This window comes from Camelus ferus, chromosome 4 (assembly GCF_009834535.1).
Source record: "Camelus ferus isolate YT-003-E chromosome 4, BCGSAC_Cfer_1.0, whole genome shotgun sequence".
Classification (NCBI taxonomy): domain Eukaryota; kingdom Metazoa; phylum Chordata; class Mammalia; order Artiodactyla; family Camelidae; genus Camelus; species Camelus ferus.
Window position 1 is genome coordinate 28245665 of NC_045699.1, and position 24710 is coordinate 28270374.

The window sequence follows — 24710 nt, forward strand, 5'->3', positions numbered from 1 at the left end:
AGATTACCAAACGGGTTAGCGCAGAAAAGAGGCTCACATTCTGAACTCTGGGGAGTGAGAGGAAGTGGCCAGTAAATAGGAGGAAGCCAAGTGAAGACAATTTCAACCAGGAGGCAGTGATCAACAGGAGTTTCTAAGGAAACATGGGGCAAAGCCTATGACAGGAATAAATTTAAGAGAGAAGTGGGGGAGAAGAACTGGAGAAAATGAATAAAGACACCTCTTTTAAGGGGTTTTACTATATATAGTGGCATACAGAAACCGGGTGGGAGCTAGAGGGAAGAAAGATCAAGAGAGGGTTTTGGTTTACTTAAAGATGGAAGAAATAACAGCTGGTGTGGATGATAATGAGAAGCATCTGGAGAAAGGATGTGGATGAGAAAGGGATGAATTACTGGAACTATGCTCCTGTGTGGAAGACAGGGGGTGGCCTTAGGTCACAGCAGAGATATTACAGATGTGAAGCAGGTGGAAACCTTAAGATCTCTACTGGTGTCTTCCCATTTCTCTGTGGATGTGAAGAGACTTCATGAGGTGAGGATGAGGATGGGGGAGGAGATGGGGGAGAAGACTGGGGAGGCTTTAGGAGAAAGAAGATATGAAACAGTCAACCAGGAGAGTGGTAGAGTGAACGGATCATGAGAACTAAGTGAATTGCCCACACCATTGAGGACCTACCTACGGTTATAAACTGAAAGCAAGAGAAATCTGCATACTAGTGTTTCTCCACAGCCACATTCAGCTACAGGAGTGCAGGTACACAGTAGATAGATAGTTGGATTTGCCAAGGTTGAGTTATAGCAAGGAAGAATAACAAAGTCAGAAAGTGGCAAGGGAGCTGAGAGTGTGTGCAGGGAAATATAGTAGCTTAAACAGAGGTAAGGACAGAGGGGAGGGAGAGACTATGAAAAGTTGGGAGCATTACCAAATGTCACAGTGAGGTGAAAGGATTGCTGGAGTCCCGGAACTAGAGGGTGTGGGCTAGAGAGACAGAAGGTAGCTACAGAAAGATGCCTGAAACTGAAAGGTGACACTGAAAATACAACATACCTAATGGAATGCCAAACGATTAAGAGTGAAAACTAATTACTCTTTAAAGCGGCTGTCTTTCTATTGTGTACCCTTTAGTTCTCTATTACTGCAAAAACAAATTACCTCAAATGTAATGGCTTAAAGCACAAATCTACACGGTTCTATAAATCAGAAGGGTGGCACAGTCTTACTGAGCTAAAATCAAGGTGTCAGCAGGGTCATTCCTTTCCGGAGGCTGTTGGGGAGAATCCATTTCTTTGCCCTCTCCAGCTTTTAGGGGAGCCCACATGTCTTGGTTCTTGGCTCTCCTCCTCCACCTGCAAAGCCAGCAACAGCAGGCCAAGGACATCTCATATCACATCACTCTGACCTCCTTTTAAGACCCTTCTGATTGCACTGGATGCACCCAGGTCACCAGAATAATGTCTCTATTGTAAAGTCAGCTGATTAGCAACCTCAATGCCACCTGCTCCCATAATTCCCTTTTCCAGGCAACCTCACATTCAGGTTTCAGAGATTAGGATGTAAAAATGGGGCGAGATGGGGAGGATTCTCACTGTATTTTAACTATTTAAATACCATCATACAACCATTTGTATGAAAGGAAGATAACAGAACAGGAAATCATACTCTATGTTTGTTTCAAATTATACCTCCCCCCAATTCATCTTTCTAATGACACTGCTTACAGCAACATGAAAATTAATTTGAGGTTTGCAGAGCACATATGTGATAGCAAGCCAGGCACACTGCTCGACAGCAAGGAGAAGCACCCCTATAATTTAAGATTGGTCAGAGGTAATCTACATGGAACTCAACAGAATTTACCTAATAGTATTTCCAGGATCCTGAGCAAAGTACTTCAAATTGAACATACATCTTAATTTGTTAAAACCGTACAACATTTGGCTTTCAAATAGAAACCCAGCTGGTTTATTCTTTCTTCCCAGCATGACCTTCAATAACAAAAAGCAAAGTACATGATTTCTTCATCCTGCCACTGGACTAGTTTTTGCCATTCATGAGAAATGCCTGAATTGCACTTTTTTCCCCCTCCATGCTTCCTAGGGATCTCTTTCCTCATTGCTGAGGAGATGTGCCTTGCAGCCCAGTGACCTCCAGGCATGCACATACTGGTATGTCGTACAGTATGCCCTGCTCCCCATAATGTCAGTCATTATTCTTCCCGACTTTACTTCTGCTCTCTGGTTGAAGCACTTAAGATTAATGAGGCATTTGTTCTCAATCAAGAAGCTATTCATGAATATAGTTCCACTTATAATAAGCTATGTAGACTTCTCTTTCTTTCTCTCCATTACCAAAGTGGGGTGGAGTGGGAGGGTGTTTACTGAGCAAAAGGAGAATGAACAGGAGAAAAAAATATATATAAGATTTGTGACTTTTTTAGCCTGTAAGCAGTTCCTTAACAAAAAGGACTCCACATCATAGCTATGCTGTCAGGATAAATGATATCCTCAAATGCACTGTTCTGTTTGGTTAAAGTAAAGTAATGATTACCAACCACCCTGGCCTTCTTAAGCCAAGGTTTAAGTCTACAGCTGTTCAGAAGGATCTGCCTCCTTGGGAGGCAAAAGGGAATTCTGAACCCAAATGTGTTACCTCAAATGGGAGAGTGTGGTCCACCCAGTGGCTTCTCAGTGGAGAAGAGCAATGGCATAAGCAACCACTACAAACAGCCATGGCCTTAAACAAGAATATAGCCTTTCTTTTTCCACTAGTTTTACCGTGTACGAGGATCAAAGTCGGCCTCTCAGGCTAACAGCCTCTCACTACCTGCTCCTGACAGTATCTCATGGAATTTAAAAACAAGCAAACAAAAAAAAGCAACATAAAACACACATCACAGGGAGCAGGAGTGTCACCACGCCCTCTCAAGGCCTTAAGCCAATCTGATCTAAAAATCGATGGCTCTGACCTACAAAGCCACTTCAGAGCTCTTCGTTAGAAAAAAATGTCAATGAGGTTGTCAGTTAGGAAACTAGATTCAGGAGATTATCCACTGTTGGGAAAGGTCCCCCAGGCAGAAACTAGAATCAGTATGAAAAAGTAAGGAAACTGCTATACTCAACCAACCAGTAATGCTAATTATTTCATATTAAGTAGATAACCAATTACACTATGAGTGCTGGCTTAATTTTCAATGTAAACAAACAAAAATCATTCAACTACCTTGTTCAGAATTGGGCCAGTTGTTCAGCCTTCTTTCTACTCTAAAAACAAGCAACTGAGGAGGGGTAAAAAAGAGTCTGGGTCTGGGAATCTAGAGGCCTCAATACTGCTATGAATCTGGGCTCTCCTCCCATACAGAGGGGTGATTCTGAGCAAAGGACTTACTCTCTCAAACCCCTGGCTCAGTATCTGTAAAATTAGATTTCTGAGATAGATGAAGAACTCTTTAGTCTTTGTCAGTATTCAATTTTATGGAAGCTAGGAAAATTCTACCCTTGCTTATTTTACTTTATTTTTAAATCAACAGTTATTCTGAATTTGTAGGTCAAAAGTTTAAAGATGACAACTAATTTTTTAAAAACAAATTTTAAAAAAAAAAAATCATTGCCTTCCAAGAGGCAAATGATTGGCAATTCTAACATCTCTTAGCAGTACCACTATTTTTATTTGAGGAGAGAATATGTGAAGGTTGTATTAAGGGATAAGGGTAACATAATCCTCAACCACACAAATGTTCTTTAATACTCTACCCTAAGAGAATTTCCATGTCAGAAAGAGAGGATAAAGCACCACCTTCGGATTTAACACGGTGTGGTTAGGGTCACTTCATATCAGATGTGCCCCTATCTACAGGACCAGCCTCAATGCAATGTAGAAGTCACATTCTACCTAACAGACCAGTTTTCTCCATCATTAGGCCAAGTAAATAGCGTTACAGGGGTTGAGGCTTTGTGGGTGCCAAAGATGTCATGAGTTACCAACTTTTCAAGAAGTTGACCATTTTCACCTGAGCCTTAAGAGTTGAGAGTTAAGATGAAGGTACATTCCAAAGATTAAGAGTTTAGATACATATGTTCCAACAAATGACACAGATTCTCTAGCTCAAAAGCTTTAGCAACACTGTGGGTTTAAAGACCACTTCCTCCTTTGATAACTATGTAAGTTTAAAAAGCTAAAGATTTAATCTGTTCTTAGAAACAATAAATTAGTACATACATGAAAACTAAGAAAATGTGCAGTATATTGTTTATATGTCTTTACATGCAATATAATGTGTATGTGCAATCAAACTGTAATAATTCTGCATAATAAAACTGGAAAAGAAAAAAAAAAGACCACTTCCTCAGGTATTTCTAGATTTTAACTTTGTGACTATGATTTACGCACAAAGAAGACCTTACTTTCTATCAAAAGCCAAAAAATAGCTATGTGCAGCCTTGGAGAACATGAATTGCAACCATTACTCAATCTATACATACCACTTATTTACAATCAAGCAATAAAAAATAAATAAAAAGATATCAAAATGTTGGTTTTTAATCACTGCAACTGCATATTCAGCTCTTTGTAAGAGGAAAGAAAATGCTACTATCAAATGATCATCAAGGAAAAGCTTGCTCATATCTGTTAGTCTGTTTTTAAAAAACAAACAAATAAGCAAAATAAAGGGTACAGTGAATAAATACGTGGCCAAGGTAAAAACCTATTTCATGTTTTGGTTTCGATTTCTTAAAACCATTCTGGGGGAAAAAAACCAGAATGCTATCTTTGTTATGCAGATATAATACAACTCTATTATTCTACAGAGTACAATAAATGCTCTTCAATAGATAATAAATGTGTGCAGTCACCTAGTTTATGCACTTCATTATACAGAATGAAAATTCTAATCTTTAAATGTTTAAATTTTCCATTTCCAAATCTACATGCTCATAGCATGGCAATATTCATCCAAGAATATAATATACAGTTGTGTTTTTTACTGTATTACTTTCAAATGAAAATATTTAAACAAATTCTCCTACATGAAGTAAAAGATATATTGAAATAAAAAGAAATCCAGAGGGACGTGTGTGTGTGTGTATTACTGTGCATTCCTGAACATCAGGCACGTAAAGTTATAGTAGGGCTTTGAAGTCACTTTTTAAAAACCAATAAAAGTTTCCCTTCACACATAAAAACTACACTGATCCAGCCAATCATTACCAATGTCACCTCAAATCCTACACTCTTCTGTTACTTATCACCTCTGACTAAGTTAAGAAGTGCATAAATAAATTTAGTTTTCCTGAAGGTGCCCAATTCTTAAGGAAAACTAATTAAGGCAAAATGGAAACACAAAACAACTCAGCATCAAGGGATTTTAGGGTCAGAAGAGGCCCTAGATATATATCTCTAGTCAGATTTTCTCATTACATTGCTTTTAAATCTTCCTTTAATTAAGATTTTGTTTAGATTATAGGTATGTGAGCTAATGCCTTCCTGCCCAAGAATTATTTAAGGTAATAAAAAATCTCCCTAGTAAGACATAGCAGAAACGATACTTTCTTTGGAATTTTTCACACTGACAATGAAAAACTGCAACACAGGCTTAATGCTACTTTGGACAGAAGACTGGCAACTCGTGGTCTGTTAAAGTCATAAATCTGAGTAAGATGTGACTTTCCATTATGTTAAATTACCAATCTTCCCATGCAGTTTTCACTCCCATTTGTGGCACTAAAACAAAACCTCACAGTCCCCACCCCCTGAAAGGCCTCTGAAGAAACATCCAAATTTCCTGGAAAGAAACAATCCCCAAAGAGCTACATTATCCCTAAATTTTAAAAAGAGAAAATTTCATCCATATTCCTCTTTAACCTCTTAACCTGCTTCTTTTTCTTTAGAATTCCATATTATAAATTTTTAGACAATATTAAAGAAAATCTTCCTATGACTTATTAGCATACTACCTCTTAATACTCTACATAGTAGTAAGCCCACGGGCTATTATTTTTTAGAATAAAAGTAAGTATTTAGGGTCCCAGCTCATTCCAGACATTTAACATCCTCCTCCAAAATTAGAAGTATAGTCCTAAAGTAGTGTTCAGGTATTATTTCACAGCAATACCCAGACTCAAAAACAGTTTTTCAATGTAGGGATAAAAAAGAAAATGTCAGGTGAGAATTCTGAAAGAAAGCCATACAAATTATGTATTTTTACAGTGAGAATATTAGCATTATATTTTTACTTAGCAGTAACTTGAAGTCATTATAAAATGGAAATCAATAAACAGACTAGATACAAACACTAGCAATTTAGGTCAACAGTGATTAGATTCAAATTAAGGCTCAAAATAACAAGAAACACATCCTAGAATCAGAGTAGTGACATTCAACACCTAAAAACAGAACTTGGTGATGTTGAGAATGCACTGTAAAGTGCTACTATAATGAAGGAGTAGAAATTGCTCCAAAATGAATTACACAGTCAGAAAAGGGCTGGAAGCAAACAGAGCTGAAAATAAAATAATCTAATAAAGCTGGGTTATAAACCATGAACTCAAACATAGCTTTCATACTGATCTATTCATCTGAGCAGTAGTGAAATAGGACAAACAGGCACAAAGCAATGGTACTTAATAAGAACTATGAGATATATAACCTGAATCTCAGGACAGACGGGTATTTGGGGAATTCTTTAACTGTTTCATTTCACTTCATTTGAATTTGAGCACAGAGCCAGGACTCTAGAATCCAAGTTCGAGTATAATTCGAAATGTGTAACAAATCTCTTCCTCTAACACATGCAGTTAAAGCTGCAATACAGCTTTTTGCTTCTTATTTTAACTGATATAATGGTCACAGATAAAGGCTTTACTAGTTCAGGAATGACCCATCACTATACCAGGTGTCAGGGGTGTTATAGAGAGAAAGGAGACTAAGTTATCGCCTCCAATTACTTAAAAACTAGCAGGACAGTTTGGTCCAGAGTGATTCCTGCTCTTTAGAATTGGTCAGTAAAAGACAGCTGGTCTATGAGCACTGATTCCAGCCTGGCATACATCGTAAGCTGCCAGGCCCAAGTTGAAGTTGACGAAACCTGCTAATGTATGAATTTATCGATTTATTTACTGTCTGGGATTAGATGAATAATCTCTAAGATGCCTTTGCTTTCAAAATTTAAATTATTGATGCTTATCTCTATGATACAGTTACTATTACATTTTCCCTCTTTTTTGCCAGTTTTATTGAAATATAATTGACATATTGTGTAAGCTTAAGTTGTACAATGTGATGATTTGATATAGCCATATACTGAGAAATAATTACCACAATAAGGTTAGTTAATGTATCCATCGCCTCACATAGTTACCTTTTTGTGTGTGTGGTAAGAGCACTGAATATCTACTCTCTTGTTAACTGTCAAGTATCTAATAAAGTATTGTCAACTATAGTCACCATGCAGTATATTAGATCCCCAGAATGTATTTATCTTATAACTAAAGTTTGTACCCACTGACCACCTTCACCCATTTCCCCTACTCCCCCTACCACCCGCCCTGGCAATCACCAATGTATGTTTTGTATCTATTAAGTTCAGTAATTTTTTTAGATTCCATATATACATGAGAGCATACAGTATTTGTCCTTCTCTGTCTGACTTATCTCATATAGCATAATGTTCTCCAGGTTAATGCATGTTACTGCAAATGGCAAGATTTCCTTCTTTTTTTAATGGCTGAATAATATTTATTTTATGTGTATACACACACTATACACACACACCACATACCGTACATACAACATAAACACACACCACCTTTTCTTTATCCATTCACCTATCAACAGACACTCTTTTAAGAAGAATCTTTAAAAAATAGAACTACCACATACAATTCTCACACATACCTCATGAAAATGAATACAAGGTGTTTCAGGCTACCCTCTTCATACCCTCAAGATTTTCAAAGCACTAATCATAAAAGGAAACAGAAATAACTGAAGCAATCACATTTGTTGTATAAACTTATATCCCAACCAAAATATGCTATTGGCATGTTTTGTATTCATGATGATTAAGTCTCACCTTCACAAGCTACGTTTAAAAAGAAAACCCAAAGAAGTAATTAGTAATTAGAGTTAGTGAAATACAAGCCAGCAATGAAATATCAACTAACCCCAGCTGCATTGTTAGATTTCCATTAGCTTTATTAGAGTTTCCATTTAAAAGGTCTAGGGATCCTCTGGAACCTAAAACTGACAATGTGAGATTGATTTCTAAGAAGGCAAGTCTAAGTGTACTTTCAAAATGCAGTCATTCCAGCCACAAAATCCAAAGAATCATACTTAAGTGCTTAGCAAAAATTAATACTGCAACACTCACTGCCACACTAAATAAGGGTGTTAAAGCCAGAATATCAGTATCATCAGTTACTTCTCTGCAATGCTTAAACTGCAATTCAATTATTTCTCAGGAGAAAAATTTAGAAACAAAGATTTATAGACAAAGTTCATTCAAAATGGATAAATTGAAAAAAACAATTGGCTGACTGAATTCAGGTCATTTCCAATTAAAACTAAGAAATTATGTAGGTCTAAAAAATCAATGTAAAGTTGTATTCAAGAGCTCCCACTTTAATTGCAAATTAAAAGAGATTTACAAGGTATCAATACTAAAATACAAAAAGCACACTGTGTTTTCCAAGTGTGCAGGGGGGTTAAGATTAATAGAAAGATGCTTTAAATCAATTGCAGAGAGTGATTAATCTAAGTATTTCCTTCTTAGGACATGCTATAGGAAAACGACATAACTGGTCAGCAGCAGCCTTAGAATCAGGGTGGCTGGCCTAGGCCTGGCCCTGGCTCTGTCATGCAAAGGACAGTGGTACCTTGGATAACAGGACTGCTCGGTGTGTGAGCACAGGAGCCAAGCAGTAACTGTGGACAGAACAGAGAACTGTTCATGCCTTGGTGAACTGTGTTAGAATATCTCTAATTTCTACATCTATACTTCAGAGTGAATGAGAGAACATCATTGGTAAAACTGACTCTCCAAGGCTTTACTTTGGATCATATAACAGGGATAGAACCAGCATGGTAAACAAGAGCTGAATATATTCATTATAGCAGGACTTCCTGGTTGTTTTAAAGATGCTGTACTTTTACACAGATTATGTTAGCATCATATCACACCAAAGGAAATACCAGAATGTTTTCTGGGCCTACTAATGAAAAGAATTCTTAAGTTGGAGAAATTACCTCTAACTTCAAATAGATCAGATTATTTGGATGATAGTGTCCATATTTTGCCCATTTTCCCCTTACTACCCAAAGTGAATGCCAACACTAAAATCATACAGAAACACATTCTCACAGACACCTTTAATTTATAGTCACCGTATGTCTATTTAAACACAGAGCTAAACATACATTATCATGACATAAATTTTCATCATGCAAGGCATTGTCCTTATATTGTCCTTCAGGTTTTTAACTTTGGTTGCAAGTAAATTTAATTCATTGTCATTAGAGATCATTAAGGAATAAAGAAAATGCTACTATTGCAATTGAAACCAAGCTGAGCATCTGCTCTGAGCTCTGCAGTCTTGAGATCTGACAGGTTCTCACTTTCAGCAATGTTCTTATACATCTTGAAAGAGAATTTTTAAGAAAAATTAAGGCAGCACATAATCAAATGGCAAAATGGGCGACATAGTGGATTAGTGGAATGAAATGCAATTATTTGCAAGTAAGCTAAAGTTTCAACAGGGTCTTCAAGAAAAATAATTGAAGTGAAGAGAAATCTGTGTTCTCTGAGTAGGGAATCATCTGTTGTTGAAGGTTCTGTCTCATGTTCACAGCAATGTCTGGAACAGAGCAAACAATCTAAAATTTGTTGAAGTATGAATGTATGAATGAATGAGTGGGGAAACACCTCATGCAAGTTGGAAAGTTGTGAATTAGCATGAAGATTCCCACCTTCACTGTTATTTAGAATACTTATTTTCAAGAATTCAAAATAGAGCTGGGCAAAAAATGAAGCAATATTTTGGACATACTCTAATCAACTAGTAGTCTCTGTAGGTTTCTGAATAGAGGAGTGATGCCTAGCAATTTATTTAACATTTCCACAATTAATATCCAGCTACTAATAGGATGATTTGGAAAAAGAAGATTAGAAATACAGGTAAGTATGGAACTGCACACAAAAGCATGTGTACAGTCTTGTCTTACCACTAGATTTAAATAGCTCCACAGTGGATGGAGTGAGAAGAGGATTTAAAAGGTACTAAAATAAGCCACTTACTGCTGTCCATGCATTTCTTTTACACCGGGCACAAAGCCATCCATCACAGATCTCATGAGAAGGGATACCATAACAACCTATAAAATAATAGTATGGCTCTATTAATTAAGTCTTTTACATTTTGACAATATTACACATTCTAGCACTTAATAAATAAAATCAGAACAATGGCCTACCATACTATTTTTGATTCTCACTGCTTAGAACAAAACATAAGCACGGCTGTCTCAAAGGTACTTCTGGCTCTCATGCCTCATAGCTAGTACGGTATCAGTGCCAGGAAACATGAGAGTGTGCATTCTGACAGTTATTAGTGCTCACAATAGTTATCACAGAGAATGCTGATGATAATACTCGAATGGACAATATAAAACTTCTAAACTGCCAGGCCTGGTCATTTACTCATGTTAAATACACTTCAAAATAAATTGCAATTCATGAAGCAAAGTTTGGGGAAGTTTTAAAATAACACAATAAATAAACTTTGACACAATGATAATGTACATAAAATTATGTGCATAAAAATTAATTTAAAACTGCATTTCAAAAATTATGTTTAATTAGCTTTAATTTCAGTGATAGAGACAAAGGACACACAATTCATGGTTAGTGATGAAGAGATGTCTTCAATTCTACTTGTCTATTCAGTACACGCCTGACTCAAAATAACTATGTAAAGAGATAGCTGATGATGTAAAATATATGTAGCAATTATATGGTACCAACAAACATGTGTTACACTAGCTTCCTGAAAAAAAAGAGGATTTTGAAAGATTTAAATGAGTAAAATTTAAATGAGTAATTTTTAGGATCCAACATTTGACGTGGGAAGGGAAAATAACAGAAATGTAATTACCCAAAGAAAAGCCTATCATAGTTAACCAAGGCCATAAAATGTTTAGTTCAAGCACATGTTCATAAAACATTACAGCTAAGTTGCATAGCTAGTGCATTCTGGAATCAAAATTAAATTCTAATTTGTTTGTGAAATGGTGGTTTGCTTCTTATATACATATAACAATATAGAGTGAATGTGTGTATGTATATATATGCGTGTGTGTGTGTGTGTTACAAATTGATAGAAATAAATAGGATTATTCATATAATTATATTTTAAACACATTATGTTCAAACCCCTTAAGGAAGGTAACAGTATCTAATTAATAAAAAAAAAAAAGCTAGATAGCAAGGCAATTTCAACCTTAATATAAGAGGGGTGTTACTGTGGGTTAAATACAGAAGGCAATGCCTATAATATAAACCATTCATATTACACTGATAGGCTCACACCATGCATGTCAATACAACATACGACTTAGTAAGATCTGGAATATTAAAATGCTTTACAGTAGAACTGTGATGTATAAGAGATCCATTTTGTACATTTTAGAGGGTTCACATGGCAGGCCAATCTAAAATAATGTATTCAGCATGTATGCAGTTATGTAAAAATGCCAAATTGAGGCAGATGTGGAGCCTGACCATCTCTCTTGGGGCAAAACAACTGTAAGGACTGTTTTCCCCTCAAAGGCAATGAAGATCTCCCTACCTATACAAAGAATAAAAATTTAACTCAATAGCTAAATTTAAATTCCCAGATCACCAAAAGAATATCCATTTATCTTTAAAAAGTTACAAAGGAAAATAATCATGAATCAACATCAAAGATTAAAATTAAGTTTTTACAAACTGTATCTTAAAATAAGTAAAATTCAAGTGTGTGAAAGGAGTCCCACCATGACCCCATGCCAAACCCCAAACAAACAAATCAATCAAATCAGACCAGCTCTCCACTGCATAAAACTGGAGAAAAAGGGATGATTACACCTACTCAAACTTTCACTAAAAGAAATGTGAGAAAGGATGATCTAATAATGCCAATAGTTCCATGTGATAGATTTGACAAGTTATAAAAGGGTGGGAAAGAAAGACTACGTGAAGCACAGAAAAGCCAGCGATTAATGAAGGACAGACTCATTTACTTGCATGAACCCGTACGCAGCACTTTGCACAGGAAATCAGAAGACTTGTTCCATCCTCTTCCAGGAAGGCATTAGGTGGAGAATATTCTATATTTTCTTCACTATAAATAAAACACATCTCTGGAATGAGGGGCTTAGTCTTTCCACCTGAAGTAACTGCTTCGTCTAATTTTGTCTCCCATCTAGAATCATTTTCTTCATTGCTGCTATCTGGCTGAAAAACACAATATTTCCACATTAGTGAAAAAATACAGAAAAAAGCTCAGATCACTTGCTCTGGTCCTTAGATCCACTAACAGCTGTTTCGTCCACTAACTTCCAGCTTCCGTTCTTCCTCTTGTTCTCCTTGACCCAATTATTAGCTTTTTACCAATGCTGTTCCTCAGGCTCCCATCCGGAAGCTAAGCTGTAGGAACAAGAGATATTCTGTGCATCTGCTGGTACAGATAGTGATGAGCTACTAAAATTACGTTCTTACATAAACAGTTTCTAAAAAGCATCGATTCTTCTGATGAACATTTTTTGCTTCTGTATTAGCACTAGGTTAACATGTAACAGTGAATCTTACCTGGTTACACCCTGAAGGAGCATCTTAAAGACCTCAGTTCTAATTGGTACGACAGTATTTAGAAAGTTTTTGAAGGCTTTTGTCTCACCACAAAGTTTTAAAACAGCAAGACAGAAAGATCTAACAAATGTCATTAAATAAGAAAAGATAATGTGTAAAACAAAATTGTCATCTCTCACCAAAATATAAGAAAAGTGTTTAGTGTTTCTTTGAGACTAATTAATGAGCTATCTTCTTATCCCCAGAGACCTTATATTAAAAAATTTCCCCCAATCTTATCATTTTAGTTGGAATCTTTAAATTATTGGGGAAATATGCAGATTATGATAAAGAAATAAGAATCAAGAAAAAGGTACGTTCTTCCAAAGAAACACAGAAATTCAATGACTAAAAGGGAAACAAAAATAACGCTGAACTCACCACTGTCACATTCAAAGACAAGTGAATAAACTACTTCCTCTATTAACAAAGGTCTGAGAATGTGGCATGTCACACATTTTCATGCTCTGAAATGTCTGAAGAGAATTACTGTACATGGAAATCTAAGAACGATGTGATCTTGAATGAAACATTTCTGGTTCTGTTAGTGAAAATATAACCCAGACACATTGTTTACACCAATACACTTCATAATACATTGCATCTTAAAATGAACATGTGGTTCTACCCTTACCAGATTCCTAAAGATCACTTTCTTTGTGTCAGTGCTGGAGAATGTGGCCCTCTGTGACCTAAGATGCTATCAGCATAACATATATGAAATGACACTTGAAAATAATATTACGCATAGCTGGCTGATGAGGGTGAACTGGACAATTCGGGTTGTATCGAGTCCTGCTGTATCTTTTGTATGTTCCACATGGGAAGATGAAGAGAGATGTTTTAAATGTGGGCCCAGAGCTGACATTTATTCTATTGAGAGCAATATTTTCAAACATAAAGCAGAGACTAGGCTAAGTTCTCCCTTGGCAAGCGTCTACTATTCTTAACCTTTAAGTTCTGTGTTTCTTGGTGAAAAGGGTAGAAAGAAAGGTTGGAATTGCCCTCTGTCTGAAATAAACCAAGACATTCAAAAATGATAAAGCACTGTCAGAGTGGCACTCAGAAATTCTGTTTGCTGTTTCATGGTGCCCACTTCTACAGAAGTATTACTGTCTTCCTCTGCGTGTGCACACTAGCCTACAATGGTGCGCCTGCATGTCTCAGTCACCAGAAAGCGCCACAGTGGAGGTGGCCCTGGCAGGCCTACCTTGTAGTAGGGCCTGAGGAGAGCACAGATGGCGCAGTGCGGCTCCATCCTACCCATGGCTGCGTTATACTCCTGCTCAGCCACAAAGTTCGGGGACTTTGTCTGCCAAAGGTGGACCAGAGGCTTTGCCCAAGACTCGGTTTCTTCCACTTCCTCCTCAATCGATGGAACCTCAAGCAACTCTGAAGAGAAAAGGTATGAAAACACAGTGAGCAGAGGACTTAGGGAAAAACAACAGTCCTGCTTATAAAAGAAGCACACATTCCAGGTGTCTGTGATATTAATGTCGGACAGGAAACCTAGTTTATCTTTCAAATACATTCTGAGAGAAACGGAACAAGATCTTCATTCTCCTCGTCTTCAAGGACTACCTCAGATCTGATGGCCAGACCAACCATCCTCCTTTCGACACCTTCCCCATCCCCACCAGGAATGACCAAATCGCTCCCTCCTTTTAACTCTGGCTTTGACTTCCATGTTTCTAGTGCTACCATGACACCTACCTAACATGGGGTAGAAGAGTTTACATGTGTGAGATTATCTCCTAGCTGGCAGAGTTCACTAGCCACTACCTGCCTTACCAATATTTTTAGTTTCCTCACCTAACACAGCACATGACTTAACAAAAATTTATTAATTGGATTTCATTTAATCCACTTTTGGGTTCAAAATTCATGGCAAATAACATTTACAGAGCACTTCTCATGTGCCAAGCAATATACCGCCATTACATGGATATAAAAGACAATCCTTATGTCAAATCTTACTTGTTCAATATGATTCCCCCGAAGAGGGTCAAATCTCTTAAGCATCTGTCCACATGAAAGGCGCAGAGATCTACTCCACAAAAACATCATTTCACAAAATTTTATAGAAGGCAAAAAAAAAAAAAAAAAGTAGAGAAAGATACAAGTTAAAAGAAAAAATCCCTCCTGTCTATAGCAGAGGACAGTGTATCAAAGTAGGCGGCAGCAGCCACAGCTACATCTGGTACTTAACATCTGCAGCTGTGATACACTCTAAACTCCCCACCAGCAGCAGCCTCAGTGCCACAAATAAATGCTGGAGAGCAATGTCCGCAAGTCCCAGAAGGGGTATTCCTGTGAACTGACGTGCTCTAGCCCTTGTCTTGTTAACTAATGTGTTTTAGGAAAAGTCAATGTGGATTTGCTCGAGTGGAAAAAAGGAAGGGCTAAATGAGGCTGGAAATAACTGAAAAGACATCAGACGCCAACTGAAGCAAATGGTTATGATCCTGGTGGTGGTGGTGGTATTATTATTGGTATTATTATCAACAAGGGAAATGCTTAGTATTTATTATGAGGCAGTGTTTGAAACAAAAGGTAAGAACCTTTGCCTACAATTGAAATAAAGTAATCTGGCATTAAACACTAAGTTTCCACCTCAATTTCCCTATTATACACAATACAAGATTTACTGTGAAGACTAAAATTTGACAACTGAAAAATGGGAGTGTAAAGTTAACCAGGAACTTGAAATATCATTAAGTCCTTAATTCATAGGCTAATATCTCCAACATATATACTAAAAATGAGATCTAAACAAAAGAAGAAAAAAAAAACCTTGGGTTCAAATAAATGTTGCTACTTTTTGGCTTGTAATAAATTTATCACATCATTTGCTTTACTATAAAAGATTGAAACACACAAGATGGATGATGTTCTTATCCCTCTAGTTGGTAATAAGTTAATGTGATGAGTTCTCAAAATATTCTTAGGGATGAAGGAAATACTATTTAATTCTTAGAGCCTAGTGAAAATGAACAAGAAGTAGGGGAAAGAACAACTTTTCTAGCAAGGGAGCTAGAGAGCAGGAGGGTGAGGGCAAGACTTGATCCAGGATAGCCTGATATAACTTGAGCTTGTCCTCAAATCTCCTCAACACTGACCTGGTAGAGGGCCCTGCTCTACAGCTGTCCTTCCCCTAAAATGAAGTCATACTCTGGCCCAAACAGCATTTGTCGTCTGTTTGGATGCTCTCTGGGCCAGAGTATGCGGGGAACACCAGAACTATGGAATCGTGTAAATTAAAAGCAGCATGGCAGCGATGGTGCACAGTACCAAGTACAGGGAACTGTCAGTCCAGAGACCTAACCCTGAATTCAAAGTCTTCGATTCAGAAGGGGTGTGGCTTTCAGTAAGACAGATTTTCACATGGTTATAATTCCTTTCTCACCAATTTCAGGGATTTTTTTTCTTTTTAATATTAAAGTGAAATAGTCAATGTAAAACTTCTTTTTAAACTCTATAAAGTGCTAAAATTCTCTGTAAATTCTTAAGTGATGTATAACGCATAGATTATGTAAAATCCATCCTATCATCTTATGTTCATATGATCTGGTTATCAATTCTATGTTGCAATATTTTATGAGAGGAGAAAAAGAGACTGCATTTAATTATAAGTACATAATGATGATTATTCAGATTTTAACTGAGGTTTTAAAGTAAAAAATATTGGCACATTCTTGAAGGTAAGGATTTTGTCTTCCTGAGATTACCTCATCAAATTATTTATCCCTCCTGCCTCCAAGAACTCTTGCTTACCTCTGAACCATTATCCAAGACTAAACTTGGCTACTGCCTTTTTCAGATTCATGATATTCATGTAACTGCCCTGGGGGGGAAAGTACTTTTAGGATATCTAAATACTCTCATCATCATATAATCCTAATTGAAAATCCTCCCTTTCAGCCTCTAACCACCTTTCCTGTTTTTACAATTTTTAGTGTACCTTCATTCACTTACTTTTTAAAAAAATGGTTTCTACCTTCCAATGTACAGAAGACGAAAGATGTTTTTCCACTGTACCTTTTAAGTGTTTTGATCACTGGTATCACTATACCTAGGAATTTCCTCTCCTCTTCCTCTTCTTCAACTACAGCTGACTAATGAACCTCTAAAGGTTCACTGTAATCTCGCTGGTGTATAATTACCTCACTATATGATACACCTGGTAACATGACAGGCAATGAAATTGCACCATACTATTTTACAGATTTTTAGATTTTTAAAATATCAAATTAGATATTCAACATACAAGGACACAGACACTGTGAGCATTTAACAAACACCAATATTTCTATTATTGTAATAATATCACTTTTTTTTAATACCAGCACAGCAATAATCAGAAGCTCTGAGTCTCATCCTGAAAGCCTGATTGGCAGGGGGAGAATTCTCTTAACAATGTCCTAATAAAGTGAAAAAAAAAGTATCAGTTTTATTAAATTTGTGATAAAATGGAATGTGTGCATAAAGTACTTCTGCTACACATTGAGGTTCAATAGTTGTCTTGGGAAAAGCACATGTGCAATTAATTGAATCACATGTTGAATGAGCTGCTTTTTCCATGGAACAGTTTTAGTTGAAAGAATGATTCAGACAACTATCGTTATTCAGACTTGGGTGTCTGGCAGGAATTTTCATGAAAGTGAACAAAGAAAGCTGTCATTTTAATCTAAAAAAAATGATTGACAGTATATTTTGACAACAGTAAAATTCAAGCTTCTGAGTCAAAATTAGAACTTTGGAAAACGTATATTCACTTTTGTGAGCCTGAAAACTTCCAAATACTTAAAGCTATTTCTGATAGGATTGGTGGTGACAATAAATGTAATCTTTTTATATTATATAAAAAGACCTACATGACTCAGTTTTTTATTTACCAATGCATGCTGTTACAAAATCATACATGCATAAAAGAGCCACTCAAAGTGCAAGGCAGACCAATGAATTTTTAGCTTAAAGAGACAAAAGACAAAAGGTTCACTGATGGGATTTCAGATTGCATGTTGCAACTTACCTTTAAAAAAAAACAAAAAAAAAACTACCATATACTTCAATATGTTTCAACCAGAACAGGGTCCATCCAACTGAATGCAGAAGCAGACATGAGAATCCAACTTTTACTAAACCCAATATTAAAGAACTTTTCAAAAAATGTAAAACAATGATATTCTTTTCTTTATTTTCATGGTTAGAGAAAATTGTTATTTTTTATGAAAATAAATGTAACTGTTTATGCATTTATTACTGCTACTTTCAAATGTAGCAAACGCAGCACAGTCAAGAAAAGCATGTACCCAAACATAGAGCAGTTCCTTAAACTTGTACGAGTTCTTCTCAGTTCACAGAAGTGCAAGCAGCTCCTTGCAGGAAACTTTTATTTTATAAAAGAACTTGCCTGCCTATAGACCATGTACTAAGCTCTTTGATCATAAACGTAATATCCTAAACCTGCTGTAGTAGTAATTCTTTCTGACTTATACCTAGGAAACCAAGCTTTGCCTCCGACTCTGAATATTTCTGGCAGAAATAAAAGCTCTTGGAGAATGGTAGTGGAAATAGATATGCACACAGAACCCAATAACAGTGCTCAAGAAGAAATAAAAGTGAAACCACAATATTTGATTGATTTATGTATCTGACAGCTGGTACTGAGAGGTTGACCACAACTTCTGTCTTTACAGTAAGAAGCAGATATGATCACAGTAAGTAGCCCCTTAGAAGTGGCACGCTTACAGCTCCTATCCATCCTTCCAATGTGTTTTAAATTTTTCTCCAAAATGATTGTCCCTGCTTGCTATTCAAGTAATACTCACTATGATATTGTGATATAAAAAGAAACAGATATTTGGTCTTTCTCCTGGTTTCTGGCACAGAGCTTCTAAAATAAGGAATTTCCTGAGTGATATGGGTGAGAGGAACATCACTGGTTAAAATATTTGGTCTTAGCCCCTAGTTCCTGACACCAGAGCTTCTAAGACTCTTGGAATTTGAGAATTGAAAAGTGTCTTCTGTCTGCAATGAGATGACTGGTGGCTGGGGGCTTCTAGAAAGCTTCAGGATGGGGGCTGGTCACCAGAAAGGCCAACGCAGGACTACAGGCTTAGCAATTCAGCCCCATCTCTGGCCTGAGGGAGGGGGAGATAGGTTGCAGATTGAGTTTAATAGCCAAAAGACAGTGATTTAATTGACCACATGGACATGATGGGGCCTCCATAAAAACCCTAAACAACAGGGTTCAGAGAGCTTCCAGGTCCAGAGGGTAATGTACATGAAGAGGGCATGAATGTTCTGCACACACATACCCCGACGCCATACCTTGCCCCTGTGCATTCTTTCTAGGGGCTGTTCCTGAGTTATAAATCACTAAATGTAAGCTAAGTGTTTGACTTCTGTGAACCGTTCTAGAAAAGTATCAAACCTGAGGAGGGAATTATACGAACCTCTCCACCAGATTATATAGCCCATTGGTCAAGTGTAAGGACTTGCAATTGGCATCTGAAGTGGGGGCAACTTTTGAGACTGGATTGAGACCTTAACCCATGGGTGCTGTGCTAACACTGAGTTATTAGTGTCAGAAATCAATTAAACTGTAGGACACCCAGTTGGTGTCTGGAAAATTGACTGGTTTGGGAAAAATAAGTCACACCTTTGCTGTCAGAAGTATTCTCACTTGCACTACGTGACCTCTCCTCAAGACCATAAACAATTCTGTTTTTCAAAAGAACAATTAGTCTCAAAGGGATAACTAGAAATGTGCCTCGTCCATATATAACTGGAAAGTCTGAAAGTCAGTAGCTTATCTGATGCTGATCCAGAGACTCCACAGCCCTCAGAAAGGTCCTGCAGGGGAAAGACTCAATCCTGTAGAGCAACTGAAGATGGGGAGGGGAGACCCCTAGAAAGCTGGGAGCTCGGGGAATTCAGAGAACTTTCTGGTTCTGAAAAGCAAGTCAGGCTTGCTGCAATTATTCAGAGACTCTTCTTAAGACTTGCACCAATTTGGGGATATACTCCATTGTTCAGAGAGCAACTTTTCCCCTTAAATTAATAAAACTTCCCAAGGTGTGGTGGACGCCCCACTAAGAGGTAATCTCAGGGATTATCATAGATACACATTTTCATTTTTAATGATTAAGTACTTATATTTATTTACTTTCTATATAAAACAATTTACTATGGTTTTCCTATAAAAGTATATATAAGTTTTCAAAAGTTTATATAAGTAAAGGATGGCATTAAAAATAATATTTAAAATATTACTTCAAATGATCACAAGATGAAATCTGTTACAAACATCATATAGTTAAACAATGTAATAAATTAGGGGGAAAAATGTAACAAAAGCCTTGACTTTGTGACCTAGAACAATGGTTATTCAAATTCTGAGGTAAGCATGGCTACAGGAGTAGAGCTCTGACCCAAATCTAGTAGAATAAATTAAAACAATGCTTTCATTCATGTAATCTATGCTGTTAAAGTTTGGTTATTACTCTAAGCCTTAATTTCTTCATCTGCAAAATGAGTGTAAGTTTATCTAAATTACAGGGTTTTCAACAGGTTGTATGAGAGACCAGCCATAAAAATGCCACTACTCATTAGGGAGCAAGACCTTGGGCTTCAACACATGACATTTCCTTCCCTTCTGGGTCTCAGCTTAACCTATGGGGCCTCCAGCAAATCTCTGCAAAGATCACGCAGAAAATTACTTAAAATGTATGCCCTAAACACTAAACTTTAAACATGACAAGACAGACTGGAAAAGAAGAGCCAATCTAAACAGATACCCAGTTATCTCCTACATATAAATATTTCAAGATTTATCCTTTCAAAAAAAAAAAGTCTTTATTCTCCCATTCAGTCAAAAAATCACTGAATATATTTATAATAAAAAAAGATCAATGTCTTTTACAGAAGTATTCAAACCAAAGTGCCCATTTAAAAAACATATAAATAAATAAATAATAAAATTAACAAATATATATATAACTTATGGCATGACCCTATTATGCCAGCATTGAAAGGATGCTTTTGAGGAATATTAATGAAATATAATACAACATGAATACGTACATCATAAAACATATACCATTAAGTGAATATGAATATAATGTTAATAAGTGAAAACTCAGGACACAAAACTGAATATAGAGAATAATGTTAGTTCTATAAAAAAAAATGTTTAAATGTCTGGAATAAAGGAAAGAAGGCTTTCAAGTTTTTATAACTATGCAGTCTTCAACATTAAAAGTCCTATGAATTGAGGGAAACCTTAGTTTAAAAGCAGACATATGTCAGATTTATACACTCCTCAGTATAGTCTTCTTGAATAAACTTTGCCCAGTAAGTGTAACAGGAGTTCTCAATAGAAAAACACTTGGCCGTTGAGGAAAGGCTGCTGCCAGGACTTGCTGAGGGAACCCAGCAAACGAGGAAAGCTCCTGACTCTACTACAGTACAGTTTCCCCACACACACCACCACACTGGTCCTGCTGCTGGGGTTGTGTTCCAGTGATGTGTTTTGGCTGGTACAGCACTATACTCTCTACTAGGAAGCATCTGTTATCTTTCAGGTACTTGAGCAAAATCTCAGTCCTGAGAGGCATTATATATGGTTTCAAATATCCTGGAGGAAATTGAGGGGGAAGAGGGTGAGGAGAGAGGAACCAGGGCGGGAACAAGGTACTCAAAAAAAGCAAAGAAATTCAAACTTGGGAACTTCATTGTTCCCATACAAACTATTGTATAATCTGCATGTAAATCATATTTCAATGATTTTTAAGAATTGCTAAATTTCAAAGGTTTGTGAAGGTATGTTCAAAAGCAGAAAAGAGCAAAAAAATTACAGGTCCTTATGTATAATTTTACTGGGAAATGGTAACATTAAGGAAAAATTAAATTCTGTATTACAGTGCTTGTAAAATGCTAATGTAATCATGGATAACAGAGAATTCCTTTGTTTTAGGTCTAAAGCACTTAAATGAGTAGACACAGTTTTATTCCCTATGCATACCCTCAGAATAACAGAGATGCCAAAAAATAATTCAAAAGGATACATTCCAATTCATTCAATATACTGCTTCAGATAACTGAAACACTCCAAAGCACACTCCTTCAAAACTACTACCGAACAAAAATACTCTAATACTTATGGCACCTCTGGGGATGTGGATTTCACGGAGAACTCTGGATTACCAACGTTACTTAAATTTCTTAAAGAACATTAGCTCAGGGGAGGAATAAACTGCGAGTTTGTGATTAACAGATATACACTATCATGTATAAAACATAAGCAACAAGGACCTACTGTACAGCACAGGGAACTAAATTCAGTATCTTTTAGTAACTTATAATGGGAAAGAATCTGAAAAATAATTTATACATACGTGTATAAATGAATCACTTTGTGTACACCTGAAACTAACACAATACTGTAAATCAACTATACTTCAATTAAAAAAAAATTAGTAAAGAACAAGTGAACACTAGCTCATATTTCACATATGTACACATTCTTACAACACACACGGACAACAAGGAATACTGTGAATTATCTACTCCATCAACAAAGATGGCTGGTTCTTATCAGACATTTATATGTGCTCACTTCAGCTTCTTTTATCAGTAGTAGGGCCATTACTGGGGGCTGCTAATATAACATAGAAAGAGTACAAACTTAGAAATTAAGCAGGATTTAAAGCCTGTTGTTTACCAATTACCAGTCTCATGGCCTTAGGCAAGTGAATTCGTGTCTTTGAGCTTCAGTTTCCTCATCAGTAAAAATGATAACACCATCCAGCTTAAAGAATTATAAATAACAACTGCTAATAATTTATACAACAGGAAGAAAGCAGAACAGTCAATTCTCATATCATGGTGGGGATGGGGATGAAAGAACTTAAAAGAAAAAAAAAGCGTATCTTTGGAAAACTAGCTGACAACATGGCACCGACAGGAGCTTATTCTGAGAATCAAATCAAAGATAGGTGGAACGAGAGCATACGAAACCCACTATGACAGATGCTGGAGATAAGAAATAAAAAACAGTTCCTTGCCTTTAAGGAGTTCAAAACTCCCCATGGGAGAAGCCTCAAGTTTCTTAAACTATTTCATTAACAGCATCTATGTTAAAAAGTTTAAAAATGGCCGAAACAAGATTTAAAAGCAAAGAACAACTAGCATGTTGCAATTTACCTGCTTAAAAAAAAAATTCTCTTAGCTGAAAGACAACTCTGGTCACCTATGTAAAGGACAGCAGCATCCTTAGACATTTTGACCCAAGAACTAGCAGGGGTATCACATGGGAGATCACACAAAACAGTTGTTAAGGAGACAGAGAACTTCATGCAGAGCAGCCACAATGCCAACTTCTAGAGAAGCAAGGGCATGGACTACTCAAGAGGATATACAGAAGTAAGAAGAGGACAAGGCAGCAAATGTCACCCTCTTGTTCCACATCCAAAGCCATGAGCGGTCCTTCCTGCTGGTCCTCAAACATGCCACACTAACCGCCTTCCTTGGGGCCTCTGAACTCACTGTTCTCTCCCAAGAAGATTCTTACCCCAGATCCTTGGCTAACTCTACTCACCTCAAGGTGTTATAAAGTATGTTTCCTCAAGAAAAGACCTTAACAACTAGAGAAATATCTGAGTAGTATTGGAACATGTTCATATATCATAGCAAACTTTTTCTTCTTTGGTTTCTGCTCTTTTTTATTAGCACAACAAAAATCCCTACACTTTTCCATCTTGAAAATGTTTCAGTAACAAAACCATACCCTAACATGAACAGTAACACAATGGAACATCAGCGTAGAACTTAGAGGTCCATGTGATATGTATATAAAAAGAGGTCACTTAATCATTTCCCTAAAACTGGGAACCTAAGAACCAGAAAAAAGAAAAAGAAGAAAACAACACTGTACAGAATTTAAATGATAATGAAGTGAGCCACTTCCTAACCACTCACTATCTGAGAGTCTTACACATATTACTTAATACTCCTCCCAGCAGTGAAAAGTCCTTTCCTAAAATCCATGACAATGGTCCCCAAATGTAAACCTGAAGAACACTGCCAGCCCAGGACCAAGTTTTCAACAGTCAGAGACAAAAACAAAGAAGTGGAAGATCATGAAGTAATTATAAAACTAAATTTTAAAATCTACATAAGCTTTGCCAACTGCATGCTTATTCTCGATATTCATAGTTTCACAAACAAAGGATGGAAATAAAAATACGGAGAATGTACTAGAAAATGTAGGATAATTCAATGGCGTATAGGGTTAAGACATCTGTCTCTAGGGAGAGGGGGTTGTGTGCAAGTTTAAGGAAATGTAAAGGAATACATTAAGTTATACTAAAATCAAATATCAGCAATTGACACATTTCAGCCTAATGCAATAATTTATTTTTCTAAAGAATGGAATGAATCATACGATTACAGTATCAAAAGCTGTTCCTCAAGAGTAACAAAGCACACCCGAATTCAGATAAATCAAAGTCTTGACTATCATTTCACAATCCCAATGCTTTCAAGCACAGACACCTTGATCATAAGACTTCATGCCAACCAGTGTATAAAAAAGTTTCAAGACTGATTCTGAAAAGTACAGAAAGCAACTATAAAGCATAAGTTTAAAAGCTAGCATTTTTGTCTAATTCAATCAATCCCTTACCTAGTCACTAGCATAATAAGGGCAAGGTGTTTTTGATTTTTATTCCCCATATTGCAGAAAAAGTCAATGCCTTTGGGGCTGCAATGGAATTCACTAACAGAGAAAGCAAGCTAAATTGAGAATCTCGATTATTATGCAGCT

The 24710-nt window shown here is 36.6% G+C and overlaps 1 protein-coding gene across 5 annotated transcripts in view; it reads right to left on the minus strand.

The window, feature by feature from the left end:
- KDM4C (lysine demethylase 4C) overlaps nucleotides 1-24710 on the minus strand; it is a 360653-nt gene that overhangs the window by 116419 nt on the left and 219524 nt on the right. For all 5 annotated transcript variants that reach the window (XM_014552383.2, XM_032477696.1, XM_032477697.1 and 2 more), the window contains 3 exons: nucleotides 14091-14272; nucleotides 12274-12487; nucleotides 10292-10368 (listed from right to left, as the gene is read on the minus strand). In XM_014552383.2, the coding sequence (XP_014407869.2) occupies nucleotides 10292-10368; nucleotides 12274-12487; nucleotides 14091-14272 (473 nt within the window). The remainder of the gene's footprint in view (nucleotides 1-10291; nucleotides 10369-12273; nucleotides 12488-14090; nucleotides 14273-24710) is intronic.